The 27844-nt window shown below is 37.6% G+C and overlaps 1 protein-coding gene across 12 annotated transcripts in view; it reads right to left on the minus strand.

Annotated features, from left to right (window-relative positions):
• Window positions 1-27844, minus strand: part of BPTF (bromodomain PHD finger transcription factor) — a 127730-nt gene that overhangs the window by 85671 nt on the left and 14215 nt on the right. For all 12 annotated transcript variants that reach the window (XM_072939433.1, XM_072939432.1, XM_072939431.1 and 9 more), the window contains exons 2-3: window positions 8297-9119; window positions 1596-1819 (exon numbers count right to left, since the gene is read on the minus strand). In XM_072939433.1, coding sequence (XP_072795534.1) covers window positions 1596-1819; window positions 8297-9119 — 1047 coding nt within the window. The remainder of the gene's footprint in view (window positions 1-1595; window positions 1820-8296; window positions 9120-27844) is intronic.

Here is a 27844-nt window from a genome sequence, read left to right on the forward strand (position 1 = left end):
ATATTTGTGTGCAACAGTATTTGTATATGACAGCATATCATTCTCCAAAAATAATCATGAATTCGAGAGAAAATTGATGCAGTATGTATGAGACAAGCTTGGATATAGCTGAACTAAATACACTTATTAAATGTAAACGTTCCATTTTAAGCAAATAGAGAATGGGGAAAGTTTTTAGTAAATGGAGAATGGGAAAAATAGGATTATATGCAGAGCAGAGAATATATGTAAAAGAGCAGAACCATGCAGTTAAAGAGTACTTTCAGAGTCCTACCTAATCATTTTACCTATATTAAGTCTAAGGCACTATTAGAAAACCCATGTGATACTTATTAAACCTGCACAGCATATGTCTGGCAGGATTTTTTTAAATAGCATTAATCTCTGTCTCTGGAAAAGAGACTTTTCCAGTTATAACCTTTTGTACATAGGCATTTATTATCTGTTAAAAGCAAAGAATTTTTAAAAAGCAAAATGTTGAGCAACAAAATAAGTTAGTAATTGTAATACAACCCAAAGTATAAAAAAATATATCCATGAGTCCATCCTGATGTAAATGACTGAATAAATAAATGAAGAATAGACAAATCGCCTGCGCAGAAACATCCCAAATAATGTATGTAGATAACTGCTCCTTTGAGGTGGAGCATAACTCCTCCGCCCTAAGTGTGGGCCATGTGTAGTGACTTTCTCCCAAAGCACAGGATGGATGGGAGGAATAATTTTACAGTCGAGTAACCTGACAGACACTGCCTCAACCAGAGGATGAAGGTTAACATCAGCAGTGATAAATCATGTTGATAGCAGGTACTCTTGATAAGATGATGAGACTGGCATTTCACCTCTGTGGTCTTTTCCCCCAAAATTCACAACTCCCGGCTAACTATGAGAGCATGAGACAAATCCACCTTGAGGGCATTCTACTCAATACCCGAAAAGTACTCCTCAAAACTTGTCAAAGTCATCAAATAATAAGGAAAGTCTGAGAACCCGTGACATTCAGGAAGAACCTAAAGAGACACGAAGACTAAATATAATGTGGTGTCCCAGATGCGATCATGGGACAGGAAAAGGACATTAGACAAAAACTGAGGAAATCTGAATAAAGTACGGACTTATTACAATATATCAACCTTGATTCATTAGTTATGACAAATATACCACACTAATTTAAGATGTTGATAACAGGGTATATGAAACCCCCTGAACCATCTTAGCAACTTTTCTGTAAGTCTAGAATTACTCTAAAATTAAAAGTTTATTAGAAAAAAAGAAAACAAAGAGTACATTTTAAAAGAACACCAGGTCTCATAAATAAAAATAGGACTCCCCAAAAGAGTTAATAAAACACTTGAACTAAAGAAACAAATAAATTGGGAAATATCAGTAATGACCAAGGAAAGATACAAAACACTATAATGCACAGGATCCCTCATTTATGCCAGGATGAACAAAGTTCTCTTGGGAAAATGAAATACAGAAGTAAAGCAAAATATTCATCATTTTTTAATGTATCTTCAAATTCTGCAGTGTTTTCATACCAAGAGTTTATCACAAATTGAACAAAAAGTAAAATGAGGAAATTTCCCTCTCACCATTAGCTGCCGCCAGAAAGGATTTGTTACTGCCCCGAGCCTTATTGGTCAGGTCTTCAGTTATGTCCATGTGCCGGTGAATTTCTTCACGCATTTCTTCTAGAATTTTGCAGAGTTCTGCTTCCCAGTATTCTTTGTCTAGACAGTCTATTAATTCTGCAAGCTGGACCTTTGTGCTGTAGTACCAAATTTTCTTTTCATTTTCATTTTCTGTATCTTCTTCTCTGTTTAAAAAGAGCAAAAAAGCACTTTCTACATTAGATGTAGAAATCTATCCAGTGAAAGTTAAAATACATTAACTCAAAGGTTGTGCACTAAAGCTCAATATATTTGCTCACAAGAGATGCCCTCAAGTCTCATTCAAACTCAAGGTATTCTTTATTTGAACAACCTCTAATTATTTTGAGTTCCTAGCCCAAAGCAGCTTAGGATAAAAATAATGTGCTTATAGTTGTGGGAAGAGATGAATGAGTAGAGCAGCAAAGAAGGCTATCTAAAAACATGACACACAGAAACAGGACCTTAAAATTCAGGGCATGTGAGTACATGGTGCAGGACAGTCTTGGTTACACTTCAAACAATTTTAAGATCATCACTGTAACAATATGATGAGCAGGATTTTTAACCAGAAATATTTAAACTATGCTCAGTATGTGGCAGGTACAGAGCAGGGCCACATTACAATAGTTTAGAAACATTTCCATCAAAATGGTGTAAACGTTCTGCTAAATTCTGGTCCTTGAGCCATCTCAAACAAGTGACAATGTCTCATCTCTCATCTTGCCTTATAAACAATAAAGATCAAACTGGAGAGAGGAGCGGCTTCCTTTCCTGCTTAAATCTCTCTAAAGACGCCACTCACTAGTAACGGAGGTGGAGACTGCAACAGGGTGGTCGCTTCCAACACAAGGCAAGTTAACGTCTAGGACCAGATTTAGAAACACTAGTATCAGCAGTTCTCTCTCTCAAAAAGAATTCAGGAGTGTGTATGAGGTATCTGACAAGAAAGAGTCTAACTTTCCTGTCTACTCAAAGGCAAGCGCAAGGCGCTGAAAGAACAGAGCTTTAAGAAAGGTCTGGCTTTAAACAGGCAAGGTCACTTATAAGATACGTGAACGTGGACAAGATACAACCTCTCTGAGCCTCTGAGTCATTTTATTCACCTAACTGTGTGTCATGCTTTTAGATATTCCTCTTTGCTGCTGCACTCACTCCTCTCTTCCATGACGATGAGCACAATATTTTCTCCTAAGCTGCTGTGGGCTAGGAAATCAAAATAATTAGAGGTTGTTCAAATAGAGTGCCTTGAGTTTACCTAACAGATAAAATGGGGATAACAGTACCTGTCTTCAGAGCCAGTGCAAGCTATTATAAGGTAAGTAAAGGGATCATAATGAGGCATCTATCATAGTGCCTGGGCACATCATTAGTGATCAATATATAGAAAATATTACTATTACTAGAAGGGTAGTAAATCAATTAAAACTTCACAGAATTCCAGGAATGAGTCATTCAATAACTCTGAAGAAAGAAGGGATATATTAAATCATGGTAAATAAAAGGCTAGCAAAACCATCAAAAGTTTTAAAGTTGGAAAAAAAAGATTAATAAAGGGTCCCTGTTATCTAGCTCTGCTCTTTGAAGAAGGCATCCGTTGACATGAGATTAGTATACTCCTCTGTTAGAAGCTTTTTACAAAAATTTCTGAAAATCATTTTTTTAAGCTGCTGGAGATTTCACCCTACAATGGGTATTTCTACTGACTTCTTATCATTGAGTGATGACAGTGGCCCTATTCCAACTTAAAATGTTAAAGATGTCAGACTCCTTTAATCAAAAAGAATAAAAAGCTTTCCAAGGGTAATACCATAACAAAAATCTAAGTGGCAATATCAAATCAGAAAGTACAGGGGGGAAGATATAGCTCAGTGGCTCAGTGGTAGAGTGCATGCTTAGCACACACAAGGTCCTGGGTTCAATCCCCAGCACCTCCATTAATTAATTAATTAATTAATCTAATTACCCCCCACAAAGTACACAGTGAGCTTTGACCAAGCATAAGAATTACAGGACAGCCTAATTCTTTATTTTCTAAGATATCAATCTTAAGGATTTCCCTTGTTACAAAGATACTGAATTATTTCTTTAACTGTTTGGTTTTCCCTCTTTATTCAGAAATATCTACAAATCTCAATGGAACAAGAAAAATATTCTACATAAAAACATTTTTTGGGGTAGAAAACAATTTATAAGCATAAGATTTCAGCACGAAAATGAGATGTCACGGGAACAAATTTAATTAAACGGACAAGCAACTCACAGACTACAGAAAGGGTCTCTAACAACTGACTAACTTAGTCTGTACTGGCATCCACAGAATTTCCACCTTAACAGAGAACACAATTTTACATCTTGACAGAGAATTCACAACTTTATATGGTGGCAGTCCATTCGAGACTGGAATTGGTCTTTCAGAAAGTCTTCCCTTTAAATGAGATTACACAAACCTAATGTTTTCACCAATCAGTCCTGGTTCTGCCTGCTAGATTTCTGTGAAATAAACCTAACACCTCCCCCACACACAGTTCTTCAAATCTTTCACAATATCTATAATTTTACTCTGTTTTTTCTTTTCAGTCCAAACATGCTCAGATACTTCAATCACTCCTCTTACAGCATGTTTTCCAGTCTTCACTGCCCTGGTATTTTTGCCCAGATGTACAGTTTGTCAGTGTCCCTCTGGAAATGTGATGTTATACAATTATTTTTTATTCTGTTCATCAAAGATAATACTCAACACTGACAATTTTTTTCTTCTTGCAGCTGCAGAAGGATAAATTCATTAAAAGCATAAAGTAGCAAAACTGAGTGAATAGTAGCTGCTAATGCTTTCAAAGAAAAGTTGCTTTAATATTGATCTACTTGGGCACATTCACACAGTTTATATAACCAAGATTATTGTCATAAAAAACTGTAAAAGTGACAACAGCTTTCCTATACAAATAAACACTGATGTGTATGTGTATTCGGTTTTGGAGTTAGAATGTGGACTCTCCAGAAGTTCTGCCCCCACAATGCCTACAGTGTTCTTTCTGCACACCCCAACTGGCTGGCTTCTCGAAAGTCACGGAGCAGCGCGAGGAGCCCACTGGGTGGCAGGGGAGGATAGGCTGAAATGAAAATGTTTGCCAAAAATACAATTAAGAGCAAACTTATAGATTATATGCCTGCATTTTAAAGTCTGTTTAGCTTTTACCGAGGCAAGATAAGAGGTTAATGACTAAAAGTAAGTTTTGAGTTTCGTTTCTAAACAAATTCACAGAAACTAAGAGTGAGGAACGCAAGGTGTAGTGGGCTGAATAGTGTCCCACCAAAACATATGTCCCCCTGAAACCTTACAATGTAACCTTATTTGGAAACAGGGATTTTGCAGGTGTAATTAGCTTAGGATCTTGAGATGAAATCATTCTGGATTTAGGGCAAGCCCTAAATCAAATGGCTGCTGTCCTTATAAGAGGAGAGGATTTAAAGAAACCCGTGAAGAAGGTGATGTAAATGCAGTAGCAGAGTTTGTAGTGATGTTCCTGTCCATAAGCCAAGAAACACCAAGAAGCTATGCCGGAGGCATGGAACTGAGCCTCCAGAATCATGACAGAATAAATTCCTGTTGTCCATAAACTGAATAATTTAAAACAATTTGTTATGGCAGCCCCAGGAAACTGATACAGATTTTGATACTGGGAAATGAAGTGCTCTAAAACAAATACCCAAAAACGTAGAAGTGGCTTTGGAATTGGATACTGGGGAAAGGCTGGAAGAATTCTGAGGCACTCATCAGAAAACGCCAAGACAGACTACCCTGAGGAGACAGAGGTCAACAGAGATTGGAACTAAGCTACCAACAAGCCAAGGAGCTCTTGGGGCACTGGAGGCTGGAAAAGGCAAGAAAAGAATTCTCTCCTAGAGCCTTTAGAGGCAGCATGGCCCTACTGGCATCTTGATTTTAGACTTCTAGCCTCCGGAACTGTGAGAAAATTAATTTCTCACTCTGCTTTGTTACAGCAGCCACAGGAAACTAATGCAACTCGAGAGTCAGAGATTAAAGACAAAAAACTCGGTCAGGCGGCCAGAGTTCAGTTAAAAGCACACATTATGGAACCAGGATGCCTGCGACTGAATCTTGATTCTGCCTCTTCCTAGTTGTGTGATACTGGATAAATTACTTAACCTCTCTATGCCTCAACTTTTCCATTTGAAAAATGGGATGACAGTACTTATACCAAAATGCTGTTGTGAGGAATAAGCAAGTTAAAGTATGAAAAGTGCTTAACGCACTGACAGCACCCAGTGGGTGCAATATACAGGGTTGCTGCTGTTTTCCTCATCTTATGAAGCTGGTGATATTTACACTAAAACAAGTAGTTACAAGTGGGCTGGGTGTTTAAAAAAAAAAGTGTTTCAGGGTGCAACAGGGAGGGAAATTTAGGGGAAAAGCCCTAGGAAACAGCATAAATAGGTTAAGCAGGCTGAAAGGTTTCTGGGTATTCTAGTTTGCTTTTTTATTTTGTTGTGGGTGGTAGGAAGCAAAAAAAAAAATTAAATATACAAAGTTAGGGACCTTTTAACCTTCTGCTAAGAGCAAACAGAAGTATGTAATTAAAAGGTTTTTCAACTTAGGGGAAACAGAATTGGGGAATGGAGAGTTACATACAGATCAGTTTGGAGACTATTAAACTAGTCTAATTGAGATGATGTGGACAGTGTGAAAGGAAGGAAACGGATTCGATATTTAAAAGGTAATTAAAAAGTATAACAAACAGTATACTCCCAGGTCTCTAGCTTGAGCACCATCTTACGATGGTGATCTCATTTACTAAGATGGGAACACTGAATGAAGGGGAGGTAATGGGGGCAAGTGATGAGTTCAGTCTTAGACATGTTGTATTTGCTGTATTTGAGGTGCATGCTATGCGGACACGTCTAGGAGGCTGCTGGATACACAGGCTGGAGATGGGCACAAGGGTTACAGATTTAAGTCTGATGGCAACTAAGCCAGCAAGTAAATAGGCGGCTTACAGCTAGAATGAGGAGGTGTGGCTGGGAAGTTGTATAGGCTAAAAAGTATACATCAGCTCTTCTGGAAAATGAAAAAATGCAGAGTTTTAAAATGCTGTGCTCAAGGTAATTTTATTCAGAATGGACAGTGACAGGAAAAGGTGCTGATCTAATTTGGCAATGTCTATTTCACTAGAGGTCCCAATTTCACAGCAAAGGACTGACAGGATGAAAGCAATATTTAAGAAAGACCAGCCCTTTTATATACTAGACTGAGGGGGGAGGGTATAGCTTAAGTGGTAGAGCACATGCTTAGCATACACAGGGTCCAATCCCCAGTTCAATCCCCAGTACTTCCTCTAAAAAATAAATAAATAAGTAAACCTAACTACCTCCCCCTGCAAAAAACAAAACAAAACAAAACACAATATACTGGACTGAAACTTATCTCTAAACTGCTCAATATCTCGGCTCCTCAGATCACAAACTCTTATGTAAGAATGAGTTTTCTTTCATTCACTAACCTGTACAAATAACACATTTTAAGTGAGTATTAAACAAATAAAAGCAATAATAGGAAAACTGAATTTCTATAAATAACTACTATGACAATTAAAAAGTATTCACTGCCACAGACTTGTTTTAGACATGCTCCTCCGTCCTTGGGCAACAGGTCCATTGATTCATCATTTTAAGCTTCTGGGCTTCCAGGGAGAGGATGTATCAAATCTCCACACAAGTGTCAACTGAGCAATTTACATAGTTTCAAAACTTTCGCAGGGATTCCACATATCATCTACCACAAGGGGGCACTTAAACAGAAACTATTTTCACCCATCTTTTACAAAGAGGTAAAATCTTTCAGATTTACTGAAATTATTGACAAGGAACAGCTATCACTAGCAATCATATTTAAAGTTTTGTATTTGACTTTACAAAGAAAAACAGTCAAAATGTCACAAAACTTTAGAAGCTGAAAATACAAAGTAGCTCACTCCCTCTGACCACATCTCTACAAGATTTCCAAAACCAACCCTGCTCCACACCCTGAGTGAGGTTGGCCCTCTGCCTTCCCACATTTCCTCCTGACCTTCCCACTGACCTGCCTGGAAGAATCTCTTGAAAACTCTCAGGAAAGCACAAGCCAGACTAGCACCAAGAGTCTGCTGGGCTCACCTTCTCCTGGGAGACTGTGGCCAGTAACGGCAGCACTGACCTTTCCTTACACAGCTGGTTTGTTCTTGCTGCTCCATTTTACATACAGATACAGTAAAACTAAAGAGAAGCAAGAAAACCCTAACGCCACAGTCAGGAAGGAGATGACCCCGGGTGGGCTGCAGGGAACCCGCCGAGGAAGGCCCACCGCGGCAGCCGCACTGCACCCAGCGGCACACAATTTTCCGTCCTGGGCACTGAATACAACGGTGCGTATTTTCCTTTATTTTCATACACCCTTCTTTCTTTACAATTTTAAAAACTGTTTTAGTCGTACATACTCCTTCAAGTTGGAAATTATTTAACTACTGAACTCATTATTAGAACACAAAGTTTTATGTCACATCAGCAGCGTAGCTTCTCTACAGCAGTCTTGAAGGAAGCTGGCTTAATTTTAAACACATATAAAAATCAAGCCCAGATTTACTTACATTATGAGTCTTCGGTTTAAGAACCAGTATTTCCTCCGACTTCTGTCATACCCAATAGGTTCATGTCGAATATATGGTTTGTTTTTTTGGATTTCAGCAACACAGTCAGTCACACCAGGCACCTTATGTGCCACGCAGACCTCACACTGCCACTCGTCCTCTGGCACCTCCTCCAGAGGCGGCTTCACACACTCCAGGTGGTACACCGCCGAACAGGTCTCACAGCAGAGCAAGTCCCCGAGTTTGTGACAGACCCGACAGTGGTCGTCATACTGGATCACCCCTTCAGACATCAGCTCCTCACGAGCAATATTCGTGGTGAGAAACTGATCGACTAAGAACTGCAGAACTTTGATTTTGTTTTCCACTGGTCCATACGGATAGTCCTCGGCTTCCTGGTAAGGAAGGACGTGGTGGTACTCCTTGTCACTCTCACAGTACACACGCAGCACCTCTGGCCACGTCATCCCATCGATGAAGTACAGCGTGGAGTTCACGCTGTCTTTCAGATCAGCAGGTCCGAAGGTAGTATTGGAAGTGTCTTCTTCACGCAAAACTGCTTTCAGAAGCACGACGTGCATCTCTGCCATCAGTGTACACTGCTCCTGACTCACCAGAGCTGCACAGAAGTCCTCAAAGCGAAAGGGAGACAACCTTAAAACAGTGCCAAAGTTCCGCAGTACCTCATAAATGGCAATGACATTCATTATATGCTCGTTAGGCACCATTAAATCCTCAGAGGACTTGGGAAATTCAAGGGGCGGGATGTCTTTTTCTTCCAATATTGGAGAACGAGGCCGATGTACTCTTGGTTTTCGCCTACCTGTAAATAAAGTAATAGTATAATTACAAATCAGTACATCAGTTCTGCCAACTAGGGGTTTTCTAGTTTCTCCCATTTGGACGTACGCTTCAAAAAAGGAGAGAAGTATATTTCTATTTTTCTAATACTGACAAGTTAAAATAATATCAAGAAGCAGTGATTTAGCTCTAATTGTTAAGTCTATAAAAAAAATCTAAATTCAAAAGTTCCCCATTACATCCCAAACTAGAAGTTCAAAAACTGTAATTATAATCAGCTCTCAGTTACCTAGAGGGGCTAACTGGTTTACAGGTAACCATGATAAGAAATAACCGCGATCTGTGAAAGATCTGACAAGAACATAAATGAGAAAAAAGATGTCCATGGAAGAGAACAGGGTAACAGATCTCACACCATGTCAGCTGCACTACAGAAACGGCTCTCGACAACCAGACAGACGGGAAGTCCTCCGGTGCAGCAGCCCCGGCCTCTGCCAGAAGCGCCTCCCGAGAGCCCTGTGCTGGGGAGTTCCGCAGTGGAGCACAAGGCTGGGGCTGAGGCAGAAAGGAGGGAGAGGTAAGTAGAGTTTCAATACTGGGAGGCAAAGGGGCGTGGGGTTGGGGGTGAGGCTCACCTAGGAAACAGACAACAGATTATAATTTTTAGCTGTAAATTAGGCAACAGTAGATGGCTGTTTGACAATTTACGAGGTGTGATGTTCAGACCAGGTATATGCAAGTATGTATGTAAATGTTTCAATACACAGCACTCGAGAGCTTAGTCTGCAGCTAGCATGCAGATCTCACTTAATCCTCTGAACAAGTCTATGAGGTATTTTAATGAGAACACTCGTTGAAAGAAACAAGTTTCTCCTAAACTGCTATGCCTGCATTATTATACTTTCCAATGATGTTTACAGAATAGGAAATGTATTTTTAAAACATCAGAATTAATTTTAATGAGATTAATTAACATATAATTCATTTTTGTACAATTAAGTTTAATTAACCATGATTTGAGGTTACTGGTGACTCTTAACTGCCTCCTCCCTCCCAGATTCCTGCACCCTCCTCCCCTCTAGCAAACTAAAAGGGAACGTGGCACCAGGAGAAGAAAGTATGCTGAAGAACATAAAAGTCAAGATCTTTTAACTTATACAATGCACCGCCAATATTCATTCATTGGAAAGAAGATTTTTCCAAATAAGACTATATCCATTACTTTCTGTAGAAAAAGCCCAAGGGATCGCTCTGGGCCAGACTTTGCTGGTGAGTCTTTACAGTAAGAAAGAAACCTCCATTTCAGCAAATTTCCATCTACACAGATGCAGTTTTCATAAATTCAATTAAATCACAGCATCACCACATCAGAAGTAAGCATCGTGATGGATAATCCAGTCCATTTCACTGTCTTCTGGAAATTATCTGGGTCTCATCCGCTTAAGTAAAAATGAAAGAAGGCAGAGAAGGAGTAAAAGGGAAGACTGAACTTAGAGGAATACTATCCTCAAACAAGACAGAAGAAACACAAGTCACTAAACCTGCAGACAAACCTGCTTACAGAAATAGCCCCCATGTTCCTCTTAGCTGTTTATGCAAAACACTGTCAAACAGAGTCCAAGTAAAGGATTACAAAAGGAAAGGCTGGAAAAGTAGTTCTAGGACCAGAACGCAGCAATCCTTAAATGTTATGTGTAGTCCCTTGTACAACACTTTATTCTGGCAGTAATGAAGGTTGTTACAGGTTTTCTGAGCAGGGCAGGGATTTGAGAAGAATGTTCCAGGAAGACTTCTCTGGCTTCAGTGTATACAATGAATTGGACAGGGAAAACAGACCAGACAGGGCATCTTCTGCAATTACCTAGAAGACAGAGACCTGGATTCAGAGTCTGGCCGCGAAACAAAGAAAAAGATGGATAAAAGAGACCTTATAAAGAAAGAAAGCAACTGATAAGGAATACATCACCATCACCTTAAGATTTAACTCTGGTACCATCTCCTCCAAAAGATTATTCTAACTCCCACAAACTCTTCTGAGTTCTGGTAGTCTTCTTTGAACCATCTGTTACCTTGTAATCTACCTTTTGATGGTATCTATTCCATCTCCCCAGCTGAACACCCAACACTTATGCCAAAGAAAGATTTGGCATGTTTCTTTTATGATAAGCACTTGCCAGCATCATTCCCTTTAGAGAATTACCCTTTCCCTACACTATGAGATTCTAATGGGCCCCCAATCACTGTATTCTATCTCCTAATCACTGGTGTGGAGACATGACCCAGGGCAGGTCAGCAACAGTCTAGCCTGGGATTTTAGATTCACATGCTGAGTGAGAGGTGCTCTGAAGCACTCTCTTTCCATGAGGACGGCCAAAAGCTCTCTGTGGCTAACCTACCTTCACCTCCCTTGTGGGAGAAAGGAATAAGGACAAGAGGCAGAAGTGGGAGGTAAATAATGGCAACTCAAGAGTGAGTACCGGCGGAACCTGTCCTTCAGATTTCCCAGTGACAAATCCCAAAAGCCATTCCCTTTTTGCTTAAGTGAGTATGTTGGTTTTCTGTCACTTGCAAATAATAGAGTACTGATTAAAATAGTATATGATACTATAGATAAGCCTTTTCTACTGAGAAACTCAGTAAACTGCTCTTTAAAGACTATCAATGAGAACAGTTAATGTTGAGGAAAGTGCTGATATTACTCTTTTGTAAGGTAGTAACAGAAATATTGCCTAAATTAGTTTAATGTCTAATTTTAAAGTATCAGCTTCTATAGATTCTGAAAGATTTTGGATAATCATCATATCATTCTGATTTTTAACAGTTCATTTAGCTTTATATTAAGCGAAAGTCTATTAGCTTTCTGTTAGTTTTAGAGGTAAAAGGAAGAAAGGCAGAAAAGATCCATAAATTCTACATTGCATATTCTCTAGCTGGAAACCACAAAATAGCTTCTACTCAAACTCGACTACATACTACTAAACAATATGAGCACTTCTGAAAGTTAACATTAAATATTGGTAAGTTTACTCTGAAGCATTATTGGGAGGGTCTGAATTGGTTCAATTTTTAAGAAGGCAACCTGGCAAAAATCTATCTGAATGCATATTCCTCTGAGCCAGCTTTTCTATCTCCTGGAAGTTATCCTTCAGATATACAGACATGTCAATTTGAGTAAATACAAAAATACCTAATGCAACAGTTTACACAAGCTGAAGTTCTGTGTGTATTTTGTGTTTTTCTTCTTTTTAACCTAAATATATATCAATACTTAAATGAATCACAAATTATGACACATCTACACAATAGAATCAAATGTAGCAGTTGAAAAGAACAAGGTAAAAATCTTTATGATACATTATTAAGTGAAGGAAAAAGCTAGCTACAGAACAATAAACAGAACGTCATGTGAGAAATTAGAAACAAAAAAGAAAAAGGTGGCATATATACATGAATTATATATGTCTAAGAGGTCACACAAGAATCTTTTTAAAATAGTTGCTCCTGGGGAGGAAAAATGGGCGAAAGCAAAATAAGAGAGACTAATTTTTTTTCTTACTTTTTTTATATTTTAAAATATCACATACATATTTTTATCATAATATTTTAAAAGAAAAATATTGGGCAGGTATCTATACAAACATTTAACATTAATATTCAAATCAATAAAATGATGCTGCAAGTAATGGCTACAGTGGTTTTGTATGAATACAAATAAAAAGGTCACTACGCCAAACTGAAAGATACAGTATGCTCAGTTTACTGAGCATAGATTATAGTGTATAAAGAGAAAGCTCATAAAATTAAACCTCTTAAGCTCCTCAACTGTCAATCATTAGTACTAGCAAGCCAACTCATTTCAACTATTCATATTATGCCATTGAGGATTACGCTTATTACCATTTTCAACACTAATCTAATATCTAACAGATAGATTATATTAATTTTCCTGTATTTAAAAAAAAAGGATTAATGTCAACCTCACTTGTTATCAGGAGAAAGCAAAGTAAAACCACAATGAGATACTGTTTCATACTCATCAATGGACAAAAATTTAAAGGTCTATCCAAACAAACTTTTAAAGCGGAGAACAAAAGAAACACCAGTGTAGCAATCAGTGGGACTGTAAACTGGTACCACCACTCTGGAGAGCAGTTCAGTAAGAGTCAGGTTAAGATTGTGCATATAACCCTGAGAGAGCAGTTTGCAAACTTTTTGCCCATGATCCAAAGAAATACATCTTACATCTCAATACAGTACACACAGTGCCCAAAAGTTCTGCCACTACTATAGTTTCGATTGTAGTAATGCTACACTTACTATATGCCTTATACTAATATGTTCTCCTCTATCCTATTCCAATCTCTTTCTGCTTTTAACATATGCTGGTTACAGCCCAAGTTTGAAAAATACTTCTCTACAGAAATTTTCCTTATACATATGCAGAACATTCAATATTGTTTATAAAAGCAAGCAATCAAGCTGAAAACAACTAAAATGTACATCAACAGAGAAATTATTACATTGTGGAACATTCACTCGATAGAATTCTATAGAGCAGTCGAGGGCTCCATATGTCGGCATGGATCAATCATTAAAAAACCATGAAAGAAACAAACAAAAATTGCTACAAAAGGATAAACAATTTGAAACCATGCAAAACAGGTCTTATCTATTACTTATGGAGATATGTATGTGTGTACAGACTAGTAGTTACTATCACCACTAGAATGTAATCTCCTTAAGGACAGAGTTTTGTCTATGCTGTTTGTTGCTATAAATTGTGGGCAGCACATAGTAAGGTATTTAAATATTTATTGAAAAAAATCAGTAGTTCTTAAGTGCTAACCCATGCAATTACACAAGAAAATGATGTCTTTACATGATTTCTAGATGTCAGAAATGCATTTTTACTCTTCACTATATAATTAAACAGGACTACAGTGAGAGAAGTCCTAGGACAGTGGTCCTCAAACTGGAGAGCTGATTCTGATTAAAATAGCTTCTGATGGGGGGGAGGGTATAGCTGAAGTGGTAGAGCACATACTTATTAGCATATACAAGGTCCTGGGTTCAATCCCCAGTACCTCCTCCAAAAATAAATAAATATGTAAACCTAATTACTACCCCCCAAATTAAAAAAAATTAAAATAGTTTCTGATTCAATAGGTCTAAGACAGAGTCTCAATTTGCATTTCTAAGAATTCCCATGTGATGTTAACTGTGCTGGTCTGAGGCCCATCCCATAGTTTGAGAACCACTACCCCAGAACTTAGAAAGGTCATCCCTCTGAGATCCAGCTGAGTAAAAATTAATATACCACAGATGAAATTCACCAATTCCAGTTCCCTTCAAACCTTGTTTCTCAAAATATGACTGGCATTATCTATGATGCTTGCAAGAAAGTCAGAATCTCAGGCTCCACCCCAGGCCTACTAAATTAGGATTTGCGGTTTCTCAAAACCTTCAGGTGATTCATACACACGTTAAAGTTTGAGATGCTGCCTTGAAACAGTCTATCCTAAAACTAGAAATGCAGCAAAATCACACGGTAAAATGTTAAAAGCAGAGTGTCAAAATGCAACCCCAGAACAGAATCCAGGTGAAGCTCAGTAATCTGTATTTTTATCTTTCTCCCCAAATAATACTGATGTGCAGCCAAGTTTGAAAATTACTGCTTTATTGAAACTAGATATTCCCCCTACCAAGCAGAAAGTAGGGTTTTTGTGCAAACTCAAGCAAGAGAACTGAGTGGCTGCCTCAGGAGGTCTGATTAAAATAGGACTGATGTGAAAGGAGGCTGAAGACTTAATCAAAGACATTAAGAAGCCTGCAAAAAGAAAATGCTAAGGATGGAAAGTGGTCTGCACGAATTGTAGGGCTGGGGGAGAAAACCAAAGAGCAAGAACTCGTCAATGAATTTCCAACACGGTCCAGGTTAAGGAAGAGAGCTCCTTGACTGAACAAGGATTCTGGCCCACGTGACAGATTATCACCTTAACAGAACAATTACGCTATGTATAGATCCTTTATTTAAATGACCTGGCAGTCACTGAGGCAAAACTTTCCACTCTTTTGAATTCCATAACAGAAGTCTACTTAATAGAGTCTACAGGGATGCTCGATGCTGCCTCCGAGCTCTGTGGAGGAACCAGTCAACAATGCTCACCAGGTGCTAACTGTTGCTTGAGGACCTTTTCTACACGCCTGGGTTTTCAAAATATACACTGTGGGTACAATCTGTATTTGTTAATATCTCAGGGTTTTCTTTTTAATTTAAAATTTTCTTTATACATTTTAAGCAGCTATTGCCTTAATTTGGTAAAGCTGTAAGAAATTCTAGACCTTTTCCAAGGCCCTGATCAAATGTCACCTCTTCCATCCTCTCCTGTGCCTCTGGCTCTGTGCTTCTCTGACACTGTGTAAGGCGCTCCACTACAGTGTGGCATATTTACATAACAAGCAATTGCTCATGTGCCCCCAGCTCATTTGTTAACTTCTTGAGAGACAGACTGTGTTTTATTGTAGTAACTTAAAAAAATAAAATGTGTTCAACAAATGATACCCAGAAGCAAAACTATCTACAGAGGGTGGGGGTCCAGGGGTGAAGTCATGCCAAGATTAATATCCAGATGCCACTGCAGATTTCTCAGTTTGGTTTATAAACTTTTACTGTATTAATTCTAAGAAGACTATTTACATAGCGTTTTCAGACTTCTAGACCTCAGAACTCTATATATAACGTGTGTTTCTATCGGGAAAAATGTAATGTCGTCCCCCAACTTCTAATTGCTATTTGAGAGAAAGATGGACACTCAGTAACGCTACAGGGGTGAGTGAAGTTTGTTTTCAACAGAAGCTAATATTCAACACCTAATAAAATCTAATTCTTGAATCTATTGTTACACATAAACCATGAGTGGGATAACAAAAATAAATCACCTGTAATACATTTACTAGTCATCTATTTAAAATTATGAAACTGATTTGTCCAAAGAAACAAGGATTCCCTCTTTGATCTCGAATAGTGTCCCAATCTAGTTTTAAGGTTACTACTCACAAGGTTGTGCTCATCCAGTGAGTCTCTATTTCTCTCCATTCCTTATTCTTTCATGCCAGTAACAGGAAAAACAGTAGCTAGCTTTCACAAACGGCTTCCTATGTGCTGTACAGAGGAACTGTGCTAAGCACATTTAAATGCATTATCTCCTTTAAACTTTGGATCAACTTCATGAAGTAGGTACTATTACTATCACCTTTTAAAGAGGCATATACAAAGGCTGAATGACTTGTCCAACGTAACACAGCCAGTACCACTAAGAGTTACAACTAACATACAAGTTCACCCGTCTCCTAAGCTTGGGCTCTTACTGCATTAGACTTCTCCCATTGCTAAAAAACCACCTGAGTTAACCTCTCAGGCAAAAGGCATTTGAGACCTAACAAGTGCCCTTTGTGCAAGTGGGAGAAATAGCAGATAAAGGAGATCAATGACAGGGTTAGAAAGTACCCGCCTTGAAAGCAAAAATTTTAACAAGTGGCATCATTTCAAGTGCTTAACACCACAGGTGACTAGTGGCTACCATACTGGACAGTACAGATACAGACCATTTCCATCACCACAAAAACTTCTTTGGACAGCCCTGGTCTAGGATTACATCTAGGGACTATTGCACAACTCCACCGGGTTAACAACACAAGGCTAAAATACATTCAGTACCCTCTCTCTTTAAAACAACTGCAAAATACCTAATATATTATCTGTGAAATTCCAACAAAATAAGAATTCTATCAAAATTGAAATAAAGATATGAATATCAAATAAAGAAATCCACATACATACACACACAGATGAGTAAACTTACAGAACATGTGGTACTGCGCTCTAAAGAAGCACACTCCCAAACTGGAAATAACCCAAATGTTCATCAGTAGGAAATGGGTAAATACAATGCAACACCATATAGTGCTTAAAGACAAATGAAGCAGATCCATCAACATGGATAATGAAAACTTTTTAAAAGGTGAAAAAAGCAACTTAAACACTGAAAGACCATCCATGTAAAAATTTTAAACATAAAACAATACCTGCATACAAACATATATAGTACGAGCACAGAAACAGGACTGGGAATGATACACACCAACTTCTGGAGACTGAATACCTCTGGAGGGGCAAGGAAGGAAAAAGGAGAGTAGAGGTTAACTAAATCTGTAACATTATGTTAAAAAGAAAAGAGAAAGCTGGAACAAATAGAGAGAAAATGTCAATTATTAAATCTGGCTAGTGGTAAAGAGTGTATATCCTACATTATTTTTCAAACTTTTCTGAATGTGTAAAATATTTTCTAATTATTTTAAAAGAAAAAGTTACCTATATTTGAAAAGTTTATTTACACAGAATTACCACCAAATTCCATCAACCATTACTGAGTATGTTACTTTCCATTTATTCAAGAAAAATTTTCACTGTAGTAGAAAAACAGGGAAAAGGTGAAATGTTGGCTTTAACGAAAGTTGAAGTATTTACTAATTTCTTTTAGCCTTTAAAAAATAAAAATGCCTTTCATATACCTCTTTAGTTTCTTCTCCAAATAAAATATGCCTCTAGAACAGTTCAGTAAACATTTTAAGTAACATTAGCAAAGAATCTTGCTTCCTAAACACCTGGCACAAAAACAATTATGATGTAAAACTTCTTCGGTTTTCACAATGAATTAAAAAGGAACCCATCAATAATGATCAAAAGAAAGGAAAGAGGTCTTCAAGTGCCAACTAATAAATGAAGGAATAAAAATTCAGAAAAATCACCATTAGGGAATCACCACTGTAATAAACTGATTCAGCCAAGGCCCATTAATGGATGCTAAAACCACTGGATACAGGATATTCTCACAGTATCACCCCACAAATTACAGATTAATTTCAAAGGGGAAAGGTACTTTTAAAAGGCAGACACAACCTTTACAAAGTGATCAAACTTACTATCAATAATGGGACAAACTGATGGCATGTCTGCAGGTGAGATGTGCAGAGGAAGATACCTCACAGAGCATTCTGCCAAAAGTATCTAAACTGAATCTATGGAAAGCAATCAGATAAATCCAACACTGAGACATTCTAAAGACAACTGGCCTAGACAATTAAAAAATATCACTATCACAAAAGAATCCTCCCCTCTCCAAAAGTGACAGAATGGCTCTAAAGGAACAAAAGAGATGTCAATTAAAAGCACTAAGTGATCCCTGATTGAATCTTGGATAAAGAAAAAGAATAAGGAAAAAAAAAAAGCAATAAAAAGCAAATGGAGAAATTTGAAATAGAAGATTATATCCACGTTAAATTAAATGTATTTTCCATTGTTTTAAAACTGAAGTATAGTCAGTTTACAATGTTGTGTCAATTTCTGGTGTACAGCATAATGTTTCAGTCATACATATACATACATGTATTCGTTTTCATATTCTTTTTCATTTTAGATTACTGTACGATATTGAATATAGTCCCCTGTGCTACACAGTAGAAACTTAGTTTATTTTATATATAGTAGTTAGTATCTGTAAATCTTGAACTCCCAGTTTATCCTTTCCCAGCCCCTTTTGCCCTCCCCTCAGCCCCCCGGTAACCAAGTGTGTTTTCTATGAGTCTGTGAGTCTGTTTCTGTTTTGTAAATAAGTTCATGTGTGTCTTTCTTTTTTAGATTCCACATATGAGTGATATATGGTATATATCTCTTTCTCTTTCTGCCTTACTTCATTTAGAATGACTATCTCCAGGTCTATCCATGTTGCTGCAAATGGCATTATTTTTTTCTTTATTCTTTTTATGGCTGAGTAGTAGTCCACTGTACCTATATACCACAACTATTTTATCCAATCATCTGTCGATGGACATTCACGTTGCTTCCATGTCTCGGCTATTGTATGTTTGAGTTCTCTATTTTTTATTTTAGTTGGGGAGGTAATTAGATTTATTTATTTTTAGAGATAGTACTGAGGATTGAACTCAGCTCCTCGTACATGGCTTTACCACTTGAGCTATACCCTTCCCCTTGTCTATTGTAAATAGTGCTGCTATAAACACTGGGGTGCATGTACCTTTTCGAATTAGAGTTCCCTCTGGATATATGCCTAGGAGTGAGATTGCTGGATCATATGGTAAGCTTATTTTTAGTTTTTTAAGTAATCTTGATACTGTTTTGCATAATGGCTGCACCAAACTACATTCCCACCAACACACACTGGCCCCCTTGATCATGCAAAGCTCTCTGCCTCCCCACAGCTGTTCTCCCAGCCTAGAATACTTCCACCCACGCTTTCAAGTGGCCAGCTACTCACTCATTCATGTCTTTTCCCTCATAATATTCTACCACATTTATAACTCTTATATTTTCACTCAATTAACATATGCTTCTACTAGACTACAACTTCCACAACCACCGGGACTATTTTTGTTTGGTGTCTCTGGCCCAATACTTTAATTACAGTGCCTGGCACGTGGTAGATTCCTGAGTAAGTAGCTGCTGCATGAATTAATAAACCAAATAAACTGCCATCAGACTATATAAAACAAAATTATAAGAAATCCAAGGAGAAATGGACAGAAACAGAATAGCAGCAGGGAACTAAGACAAATCTTTTTGACCTTCACAGAGCTAGTAGACTGAATATTTACGCGGAATGCAGGTCAGAAGTTCTAATGTCCACAGAGAGGAAGCAGAAGAGTGGGTAAAGTGGACAAAGGCGATCTACATGGTCCATTTAAACTAGAACCAAGCTAATCAAGGAAAGGTGGGAGTGAACACAATGAATAAAATTGGCAATGACAAAGGGGAATTTGCCACAGGTACGGAAGCTATTAAAAGAATGTTAATAAAGTTTAAATCCTGGGTGACAGAATGATTGTTAGAGAATTACTAAACACCAAAACTCAATCAAAAAAACAGAAAACAAATCAGCGATGAGAGAAAACGAAGATGTCAGTGAGCCCCGCCCATAAAACAGCACCCAGCTTGAATGGTTTTCAAAACATTCCAGGGGACAGAAAAAGAGAAAAGTTTTAAAGTCCTTTTATAAAACCCAGGGTAACAGTGACACCAAAACCTAAGAAGACATGCACCCTTCCCTCCACAAAAGAAATGATGGGCCAATCACAGTTCTCAAAATAAAATGAAAAATATATCTAAAACTGGTAAATAACATTTCAACAAAAATAAATTTTAAAGAGCAAATAAAATCCAGAAGCATATTATGTGTAAATTACTTATGAAAAATTAGAGGATACATACCTTTTAATCTGGCAATTTCCTTTCTAAGAATTTACCATATACCATACTCATATGTACATTCATTCTGGCAGTCTGCAATAGCTAAAAGCTGGAAATAACCTAAATGTCCACCACTAAAGAACTGGTTAAAATAATAAACTATAATACTGTACTTCTGCACAAGGGAACACTATGCAGCTCATAAAAAGAATGTGATGGTGGGGTGGTATAACTCAAGCGGTAGAGCACACGCTTAGCATGCATGAGACCCTGGGTTGCATGAATCCCTATTATCTCCTCTAAAAATAAATAAACCTAATTACCCACCCCCACCAAAAACAAACAAACAAACAAAGAACGTGGTCCAAGGCCAGTTAAGACAGAGTACGCTCACTTGAGTGAATGACTCTACTAAACTACAACCGAAAACTCTGGACAAAATACAAAAAAACAGCACCAAAGGATTCTGGAGAGAGGGAAAGAAAAGCAAAAGCACAAGACAGGAAGAGGAGTCAAAACTTCAAGCAGCAACAACAAACAACAAGCAAAGGTTTGTTTCCCTATTTTCTCTCCTGGAATAAACACGCTGACAGCGCATCCACGGCAAGAAGCACGAACAGAAAAACTCCAAGACACCCAGTCTTTCAGGCAGAGGGCTGAGGAAAGGGTCCCCTGGGAGCTGGAGAGTGTGAGGGGGACTCCCTGTTTGGCTGTTATTTCCATCGTTTTATCCCTCTCTGGTCCCCGCCTCAATGGAGGCTCCAAGTACAGAAACTGCAAGAAAATTAAACACCTTTCTGGCCAGTCAATCAAGAAAAGGGGGCCCCTGCAAGCCAGAGTATGGAAGGAATTCCAGAACATACAGCTGAAGAAGAACCCACAAAGCAGCGAGAGAAAACCAGCATCACATGAGAGAACATTAATTCAAATAACTGCAGAGAATGGGACATCTTCAAAGCACTTAGAGAAACATCAACCCAGAATTCTATATCCTTCAAAAATACCCTTCAACAATTAAGGCAAAATGAAAATATTTCAGATGAAGGAAAACTAAGAGAATTTGTTCCCTGACATCCTGCTCTAAAACAATGGTAAAAATGGTAAAAACAAACAGAAATGTTACCAGAGTGAAAACTGGACCTTTAGGGACAAAGGAAGAGCAACAAACATGGTTAGTATGTGGGTAAATTTAAAAAGAAACAAAAAAGGGTTGTTTCAACTCTTAAACGCTTTAAAATACACATAATGGTTGAAAGCAAAAATGGTAACATTGCCTAGTGGGGCTTTCAATGTACGTAGAGTCTGATGCAGAGGGCTGACCGTACTGTGCCATTTTATATAAGGGACTTGACATCCGGAGATTTTGGTATGCATAACGGTCCTGGCGTTCATCCCCCACAGACACGGAGGGACAACTGTAGACATATATGACAATCTTAACACTGGGAGGGGGCTAGGATAAAGAAATCTCTATCGTTGTGACACTTTTACATTTTACTTAAAGGGATAAAATACTAACTATAAGTAAATAAATACTTTGTTATCCTAGAGGAACCACTAAAAAATAGCATAGATATAACCAAAAAGCTAATAAATTAAAATGGAACAATAAAAAAGACTCACTTAATCCAAATGTAGGCAGGAAAGGGAAACAGAATCAAAAAAGAAAAAAAAAAAAGAGAGCAAGAGAGAAAGAAAAAAGGGTTAGATAAACTAGACACCTAAATTCAATCATATCAATTATATTAAATGTAAACAGTCTGAATACACTGTCAGAAGACTGGATTAAAAACAAAAAACAAGGAACCCCTTCAAAACATGACATAGTAGATTAAAAGTAAAAGGGTAGAAAAAGATATACCATGCTAACACTATTCAAAAAGAAAAAAGCTGAATTGGTTATATTAATACCAAACAGTGGATTTTAAGCAAAGAATATTACCAGGGTAAAGAAAGTCATTTCATAATGATAAAGCGGTCAAATGATCAAGAAGACGAAACAACCACAAATGTTTATGTACCTAATAAAAGAACCACAAAATATACGAAGTATAAACATAGAGAAGTGCAAGGAGATAGAGAAAAGTTTGTAACAACAGTTGTAGATTTTAGCATTCCTCTTTTAGTAAACATTGAAGAGGTAGATGGAAAACCCACAAAGATACAGAAGATCTTAACAACACTATCAACAAACTTGATCTAATTGACAATTATGGAACACTCTACCCAACAGCAGCAAAATACATCTTCCTTCCAAGCACACAAGGAACATTCACCTGAACAGACAATATTTGTTTTGGGTCATAACACATACCTCAAATGACTTAATTTTTTTAAACATTTAGCCATACCTAGGTACATTCTCTGACTATATGGAGTTAAATTAAAAACCAGTAACAGAAAAATATCTGGGCAATTCCCCAATGTCTGAAAAGTAAACAATGCATTTCAAAACAATTCATAGGTCAAAGAGTTAAGTCACAATAGGAATTAAAAAAATACTGTGAACTGAATGAAAATGAAAATACAACCAATCAAAAATTGTGGGGAAAAGCTTATAACGTGCATAAAGGGATGTTTATAGCAATAAACGCCTAGATTAGGAATGGAAGGTCTCAAGTCATTGACTGCAGGGTAAGCTTCTACCTTCAGAAACCACAATAAGAGCAAATCAAACCTAGAGCAAGCAGGAGGGAAACAGAGTAGAGCAAATTCAATGAAATTGAAGAGAGAAAAATTACAGACAGAAGTCAATGTATCCCAAAGCTGCTTCTTTTAACAGATTAATAACTAAACTGATAAACCTCTGGACAGACTGAACCAAGATAAAAGAGAGAAGATAAGTTTCAATATCAGGAATGAGAGAGATGACATTACTACGGACTCTACACATACCAAAAGGATAAGGGAATATTACAAACCACTTTATATTCACAAACTGGACTCACAATGAAAGGAGCCAATTTCCTGAAAGACATCAATAATCAAAGCCCACTCAAGAACAATTTATATCTGGAATAGCTTTCTTTGTATTAAAGAAATTGAATTCACAGTTAAATATCTTCCAACAAGGAGAACTCAAGCCTAGATAACATCACTGGAATATTCTACCAAATGTTTAAGGCAGAAATACTTAAAATTCTACACAATTTCTTGTAGAAAACAGTAAAGGAGGCAACTTTCCAATGCATTTTGAGGCCATCATTACTCTGATATCAAAATCAGATGACATTACAAGAAAAAAAAAACTACAGATCAATATTCCCCATAAACACAGACATAAAAATCCTCCAAAAACACCACATATATGAATTCAGCAATATATAAGGATTCTACATTGTGACCAAGTAGAGTTTAACTCCTGGAATGTAAATTGGTTCAACACTGAAAAATCACTCAACATAATTCACCATATCAAAAGACTAAATAAGAAATTAAGAATAAGCACTCACCAATTTAATTTTCAATCTTTATTAAATAACTACTATGTACTACTTTGTATAGAGAAAAAATAGTCAAGACACTATCCCTACTTTCAAAAACTGTTTAAAAGCTACTTATTTAAATAAATAATTGAGTGGATTCTACAAAGAAAAAAAAAAGAAATTAAGAATAAGGAATACTATACAAACAAATCAACAGCTGCAGAAAAGAAATCTTACAAAATTGAACATCCATTCCCGATAAAAATTGTTAGCAAACTAGAAACAGAAGAGAACTTCTTCAACCTGAAAAATCTGTAATAAACAACATAATTAATGGTCAAAGACTGACTATTTTAACCTCAAAATCAAGAACGAAACAAAGATCACCACTCTCATTTCTCTTACTCAACATCATACTAGAAGTCCTAGCCACTGAAATAAGAAAAAGAAAATCCAGCTTGGGAAAGGAAGACATAAAGGTATCATGCAAGGTAACATCATTACCAATGTACAAAATTCCAAGAAACTGCATTATCCAATTTTACTTAAAAAGAAAAAAAAGTACGCATGTAAGTACTCACGCATATGCATACACACACACATTCACACAAAGACAGTTGCCAAAGGACAGTAATCAAAATAATAATGTTAACTTCTGAGTTTTATAAATTTTTTGTATTTCTTTCCCGTTAAAGGGAAGAAGCAAAAATAAAATTTGAAGTTCTTACTAGATTTTCAGAAGTGTTATTTTAAAAATTCAAAGCTTTTTCCCCCTCATCTAATTATCCAAATCAAAGATTAATGAATGTCAAGAGCTCAAGGAGGGGCTGCTATCATGCTACAGTGGCAGAGCTGAGTAGTAGCAGCAGAGACATTCTGACTCACAAAGCCTAAAATATTTACTATCTGGCACTTTAAGAGAAAGCTTGCCAATCTCTTGCCCAGTAGATCATCTCGTCCAGTCGACACTTTACAGGTCAGTAAACTAGTAAGGTCCACAGAGGAATGACTTCTCTAAGGTCACATGCAAGTAAGGAGTAATAAAGAATTCCATTTCCCACTTGGCCAGAAAACTCTCAAAACAGACATCTTCTCTCCATCCCCCTCCCCAGTCAGAGCTAAATTTCAGGCTGCCATATTACAAGTAAGTATATTTAGCAATAAATTAATAAGGAATGGACTTTGGGCCTAGTCTGCATTCAAGAACACCTGCTAAAGTCAGAGTAAACTTTGGTAAGTTCTAGAAAAAGCCATATAAACACAGATCAGGGAAGATTTAATAGGTGATGGGAGTATACCCTGGGTCAGCCTACTAGATGTACCCCAACCATACTACTCCTCGGAATCCACCCACAGAAACACCAGTCGGGGTGACTAAAGATACAGCTCTAGCACATTTAGATCAGCACTGTCTGTAAAAGCAAAAAGGGACACAAGTTCCAACAGAGCTAGTCTTTTCAAGACAAATAAACTTTAACAGCGAATGCAGTTACATATTAATAAAGAAAAAAGCCACTTCATGTCTTTACCTTATATACTTGGACTATGTAGCATTTGAATTTGTGCCCCCTGCTGTAAACAGTCTCCACTTTTAGGTTTCTCCTGAAATGCAGGGAAGATTTATAACTCAAGCTATTTAGGCAGTTAAGGATAATAATATATCTGGATGAATGCAATCTTCCAAGTTTACAGAGGATCAGAGATCTGAGGTATTTCACCCAGGTAATTCAAACTAAAAAGTTCAAATATATATCTGAAATTGCAGTAAAATCACTTTTCCTTTTTTTTTTTTATCGTTTGGATAACACTTTGAAAGCAGAGTACAGTCATAAGTTGGAGAAAAGAGTAATTTACTAAAACTTCAAGGAGTGTGTGAACTAATTTTGATGTCCAGAAGAACAAGGAAAGCTGTACGGACAGGAAGGGATAAAATTTTATTAGCTATTTTAAATGTTGGATTATTTCCTCAGACAAGTCTCGATGTAGCTATGCAAGCATTAGAAGGAAAAAGGACAAGAAGAGAAATTCCATGCAGATTAATATGTGCATTTCTGAAATGCTTTTTAAGTTCCATAAATAGAATATACTATAAACAGACCTCAAAGGAGGCAATGTTAACACACTGAAATCAAGCAGGAAGCCATGACAGCAAAATGTACAAACTGCACCTACTGAGCACTGCCACTCAGTATCCATCACCTGGCTGTGCAGTCTCCAAGTGTGTGAATTCTAGAACACATTCACAAGTAGAAAAGAGTCTAAGAATTAGCTTTCTTAGGAAATCTCCTGAGGTTCCATAACTGCAACTTAACATCACTTAAGTAACAAAAGAATTCCACTCGAAAAGTGACACCTTTTCCTTGAAAACTATTAAAGTAGTTAAATCATTTGTCCAGAGATTTCGGAGAAAGAGGTTTTATATAGGAGAACTCAGACACACTGAGACACACCAATATGTGACAATTCTGTTCCAACACCGACTTTTAAACTTTTACAATATAGGAACTCTCTGAGTTATCAAATTAAATTTCTCCCCCAAGTTTCTGAATTTTAATCCTTCTCCCTCCTGCCCTACATCTATGAATTAATTTTATCAGGACCACGGCAGAGTTTCTAAAACTGTTAGCTGACCGCCTCTTCCCCCAACCACGGAGAACAACAATGATGCCCTCATCCCGAAGATGATCCCAAGTCTGACAGGTTCAACAAAGGAGGACAGCCAGAGTGCTGGGGCTACCCAGGCTGTGCAGGATCAGGAGCAAATAAAAGACCTGAGGAGAAGAGAAGCTAGGTCAATTCCCACACGCTAGCAGAAGCAGACTGACTACAACAGCACAGTCAGTCCATCTATGATGGTATGAAATGACCCAAATGTTCTACATCACACGTAGCGACTGACACCTGAAATGTAGCTAGGGCCACTGAAGAAGTGAAGTTTGAATTTTACTTAATTTAACTTTAAGGGGAGAGAGTACAACTCAGAGGTAGAATGCAGTGCTCAGCATGCACGAGATCTGGGGTCAATCCCCAGTACTGCCATCAAAATAAAATTTTTTTAAAATAGTAAATAGCCCCATGTGGCTAGTGGCTGCCAACCTGGACAGGGCAGAACTAAGAGTGAAAGGATTTTTTCAGACTTGTACACTCAGTTCAATAATTACCTGTGCCGCCTACCACATACTAGAGGTTGGGCCAGCACTAAGGAGAGGGAGATGAATGAGACCCTCCCTGCCTAAGGTAGGTTCTAATGAAGGAGACAGCCAGATAACCACAGTCCACCTCAGTACAATGTCTTAACAGATAAAGACAGAATGATAAAGGGGTTGAATAATCCTTCCTAAATGTTTAAGCACTCAATAACAGAGCCTCAAAATACATGAAGACTTACAGAACTCCAAAGAGAAATAGGTAAAGCCACAATAGTTGTAGACATCAACATTCCTCTCTTGGAAATCAACAGAACAGGCAGGTGGAAAATCAGCAAGGATCTAGAAGAACTTCACACTGCAACCACCTCGACGTGGCGCTTACAGAACACTCCACCCACCAGCAGCAGAACACACCTTCTCTCCAAGTCCTCTAGGGAAGTTCACCTAGCCAGACGATGTTTTGGGGCACAAAACAAACCTCAAAAATTTTTTTACAAAACTAAAGTCATACAAAGTATGCTCTCTGAACATAATGAAATTAAATTAGAAATCAGTAAAAGAAACTTAAAACATTCCCAAATATTTGGAAACTAAACAACATCAAAATGTACAAGGCCCTGGTGGGTAGGGAAGAGGTAAGGGAACTCAGTTCCACCTAAGGAAAAGCAAAGGGGGACCAGAGAAGGCAGGCAGGAGAAGGTGACGGATGTGTGACTGGGCGTTCATCAGCGCAGGTGTGTGAGGGGGACTTTCCCAAAGAATTCAGTAATACTTGACAATCAAATTCAAAGTAAAGAAAAATAAGTTGTAAATAAGAAGAGAAATAAAGGAGCTTTAGAAGTCAATTCAACCTTGACCTCCTTCTCTACCACACCCCCTCTAACCAATCTGTCATTCTAAGTCCTAAGTT

Source organism: Vicugna pacos, chromosome 16 (genome assembly GCF_048564905.1).
Source record: "Vicugna pacos chromosome 16, VicPac4, whole genome shotgun sequence".
Taxonomy (NCBI): Eukaryota; Metazoa; Chordata; class Mammalia; order Artiodactyla; family Camelidae; genus Vicugna; species Vicugna pacos.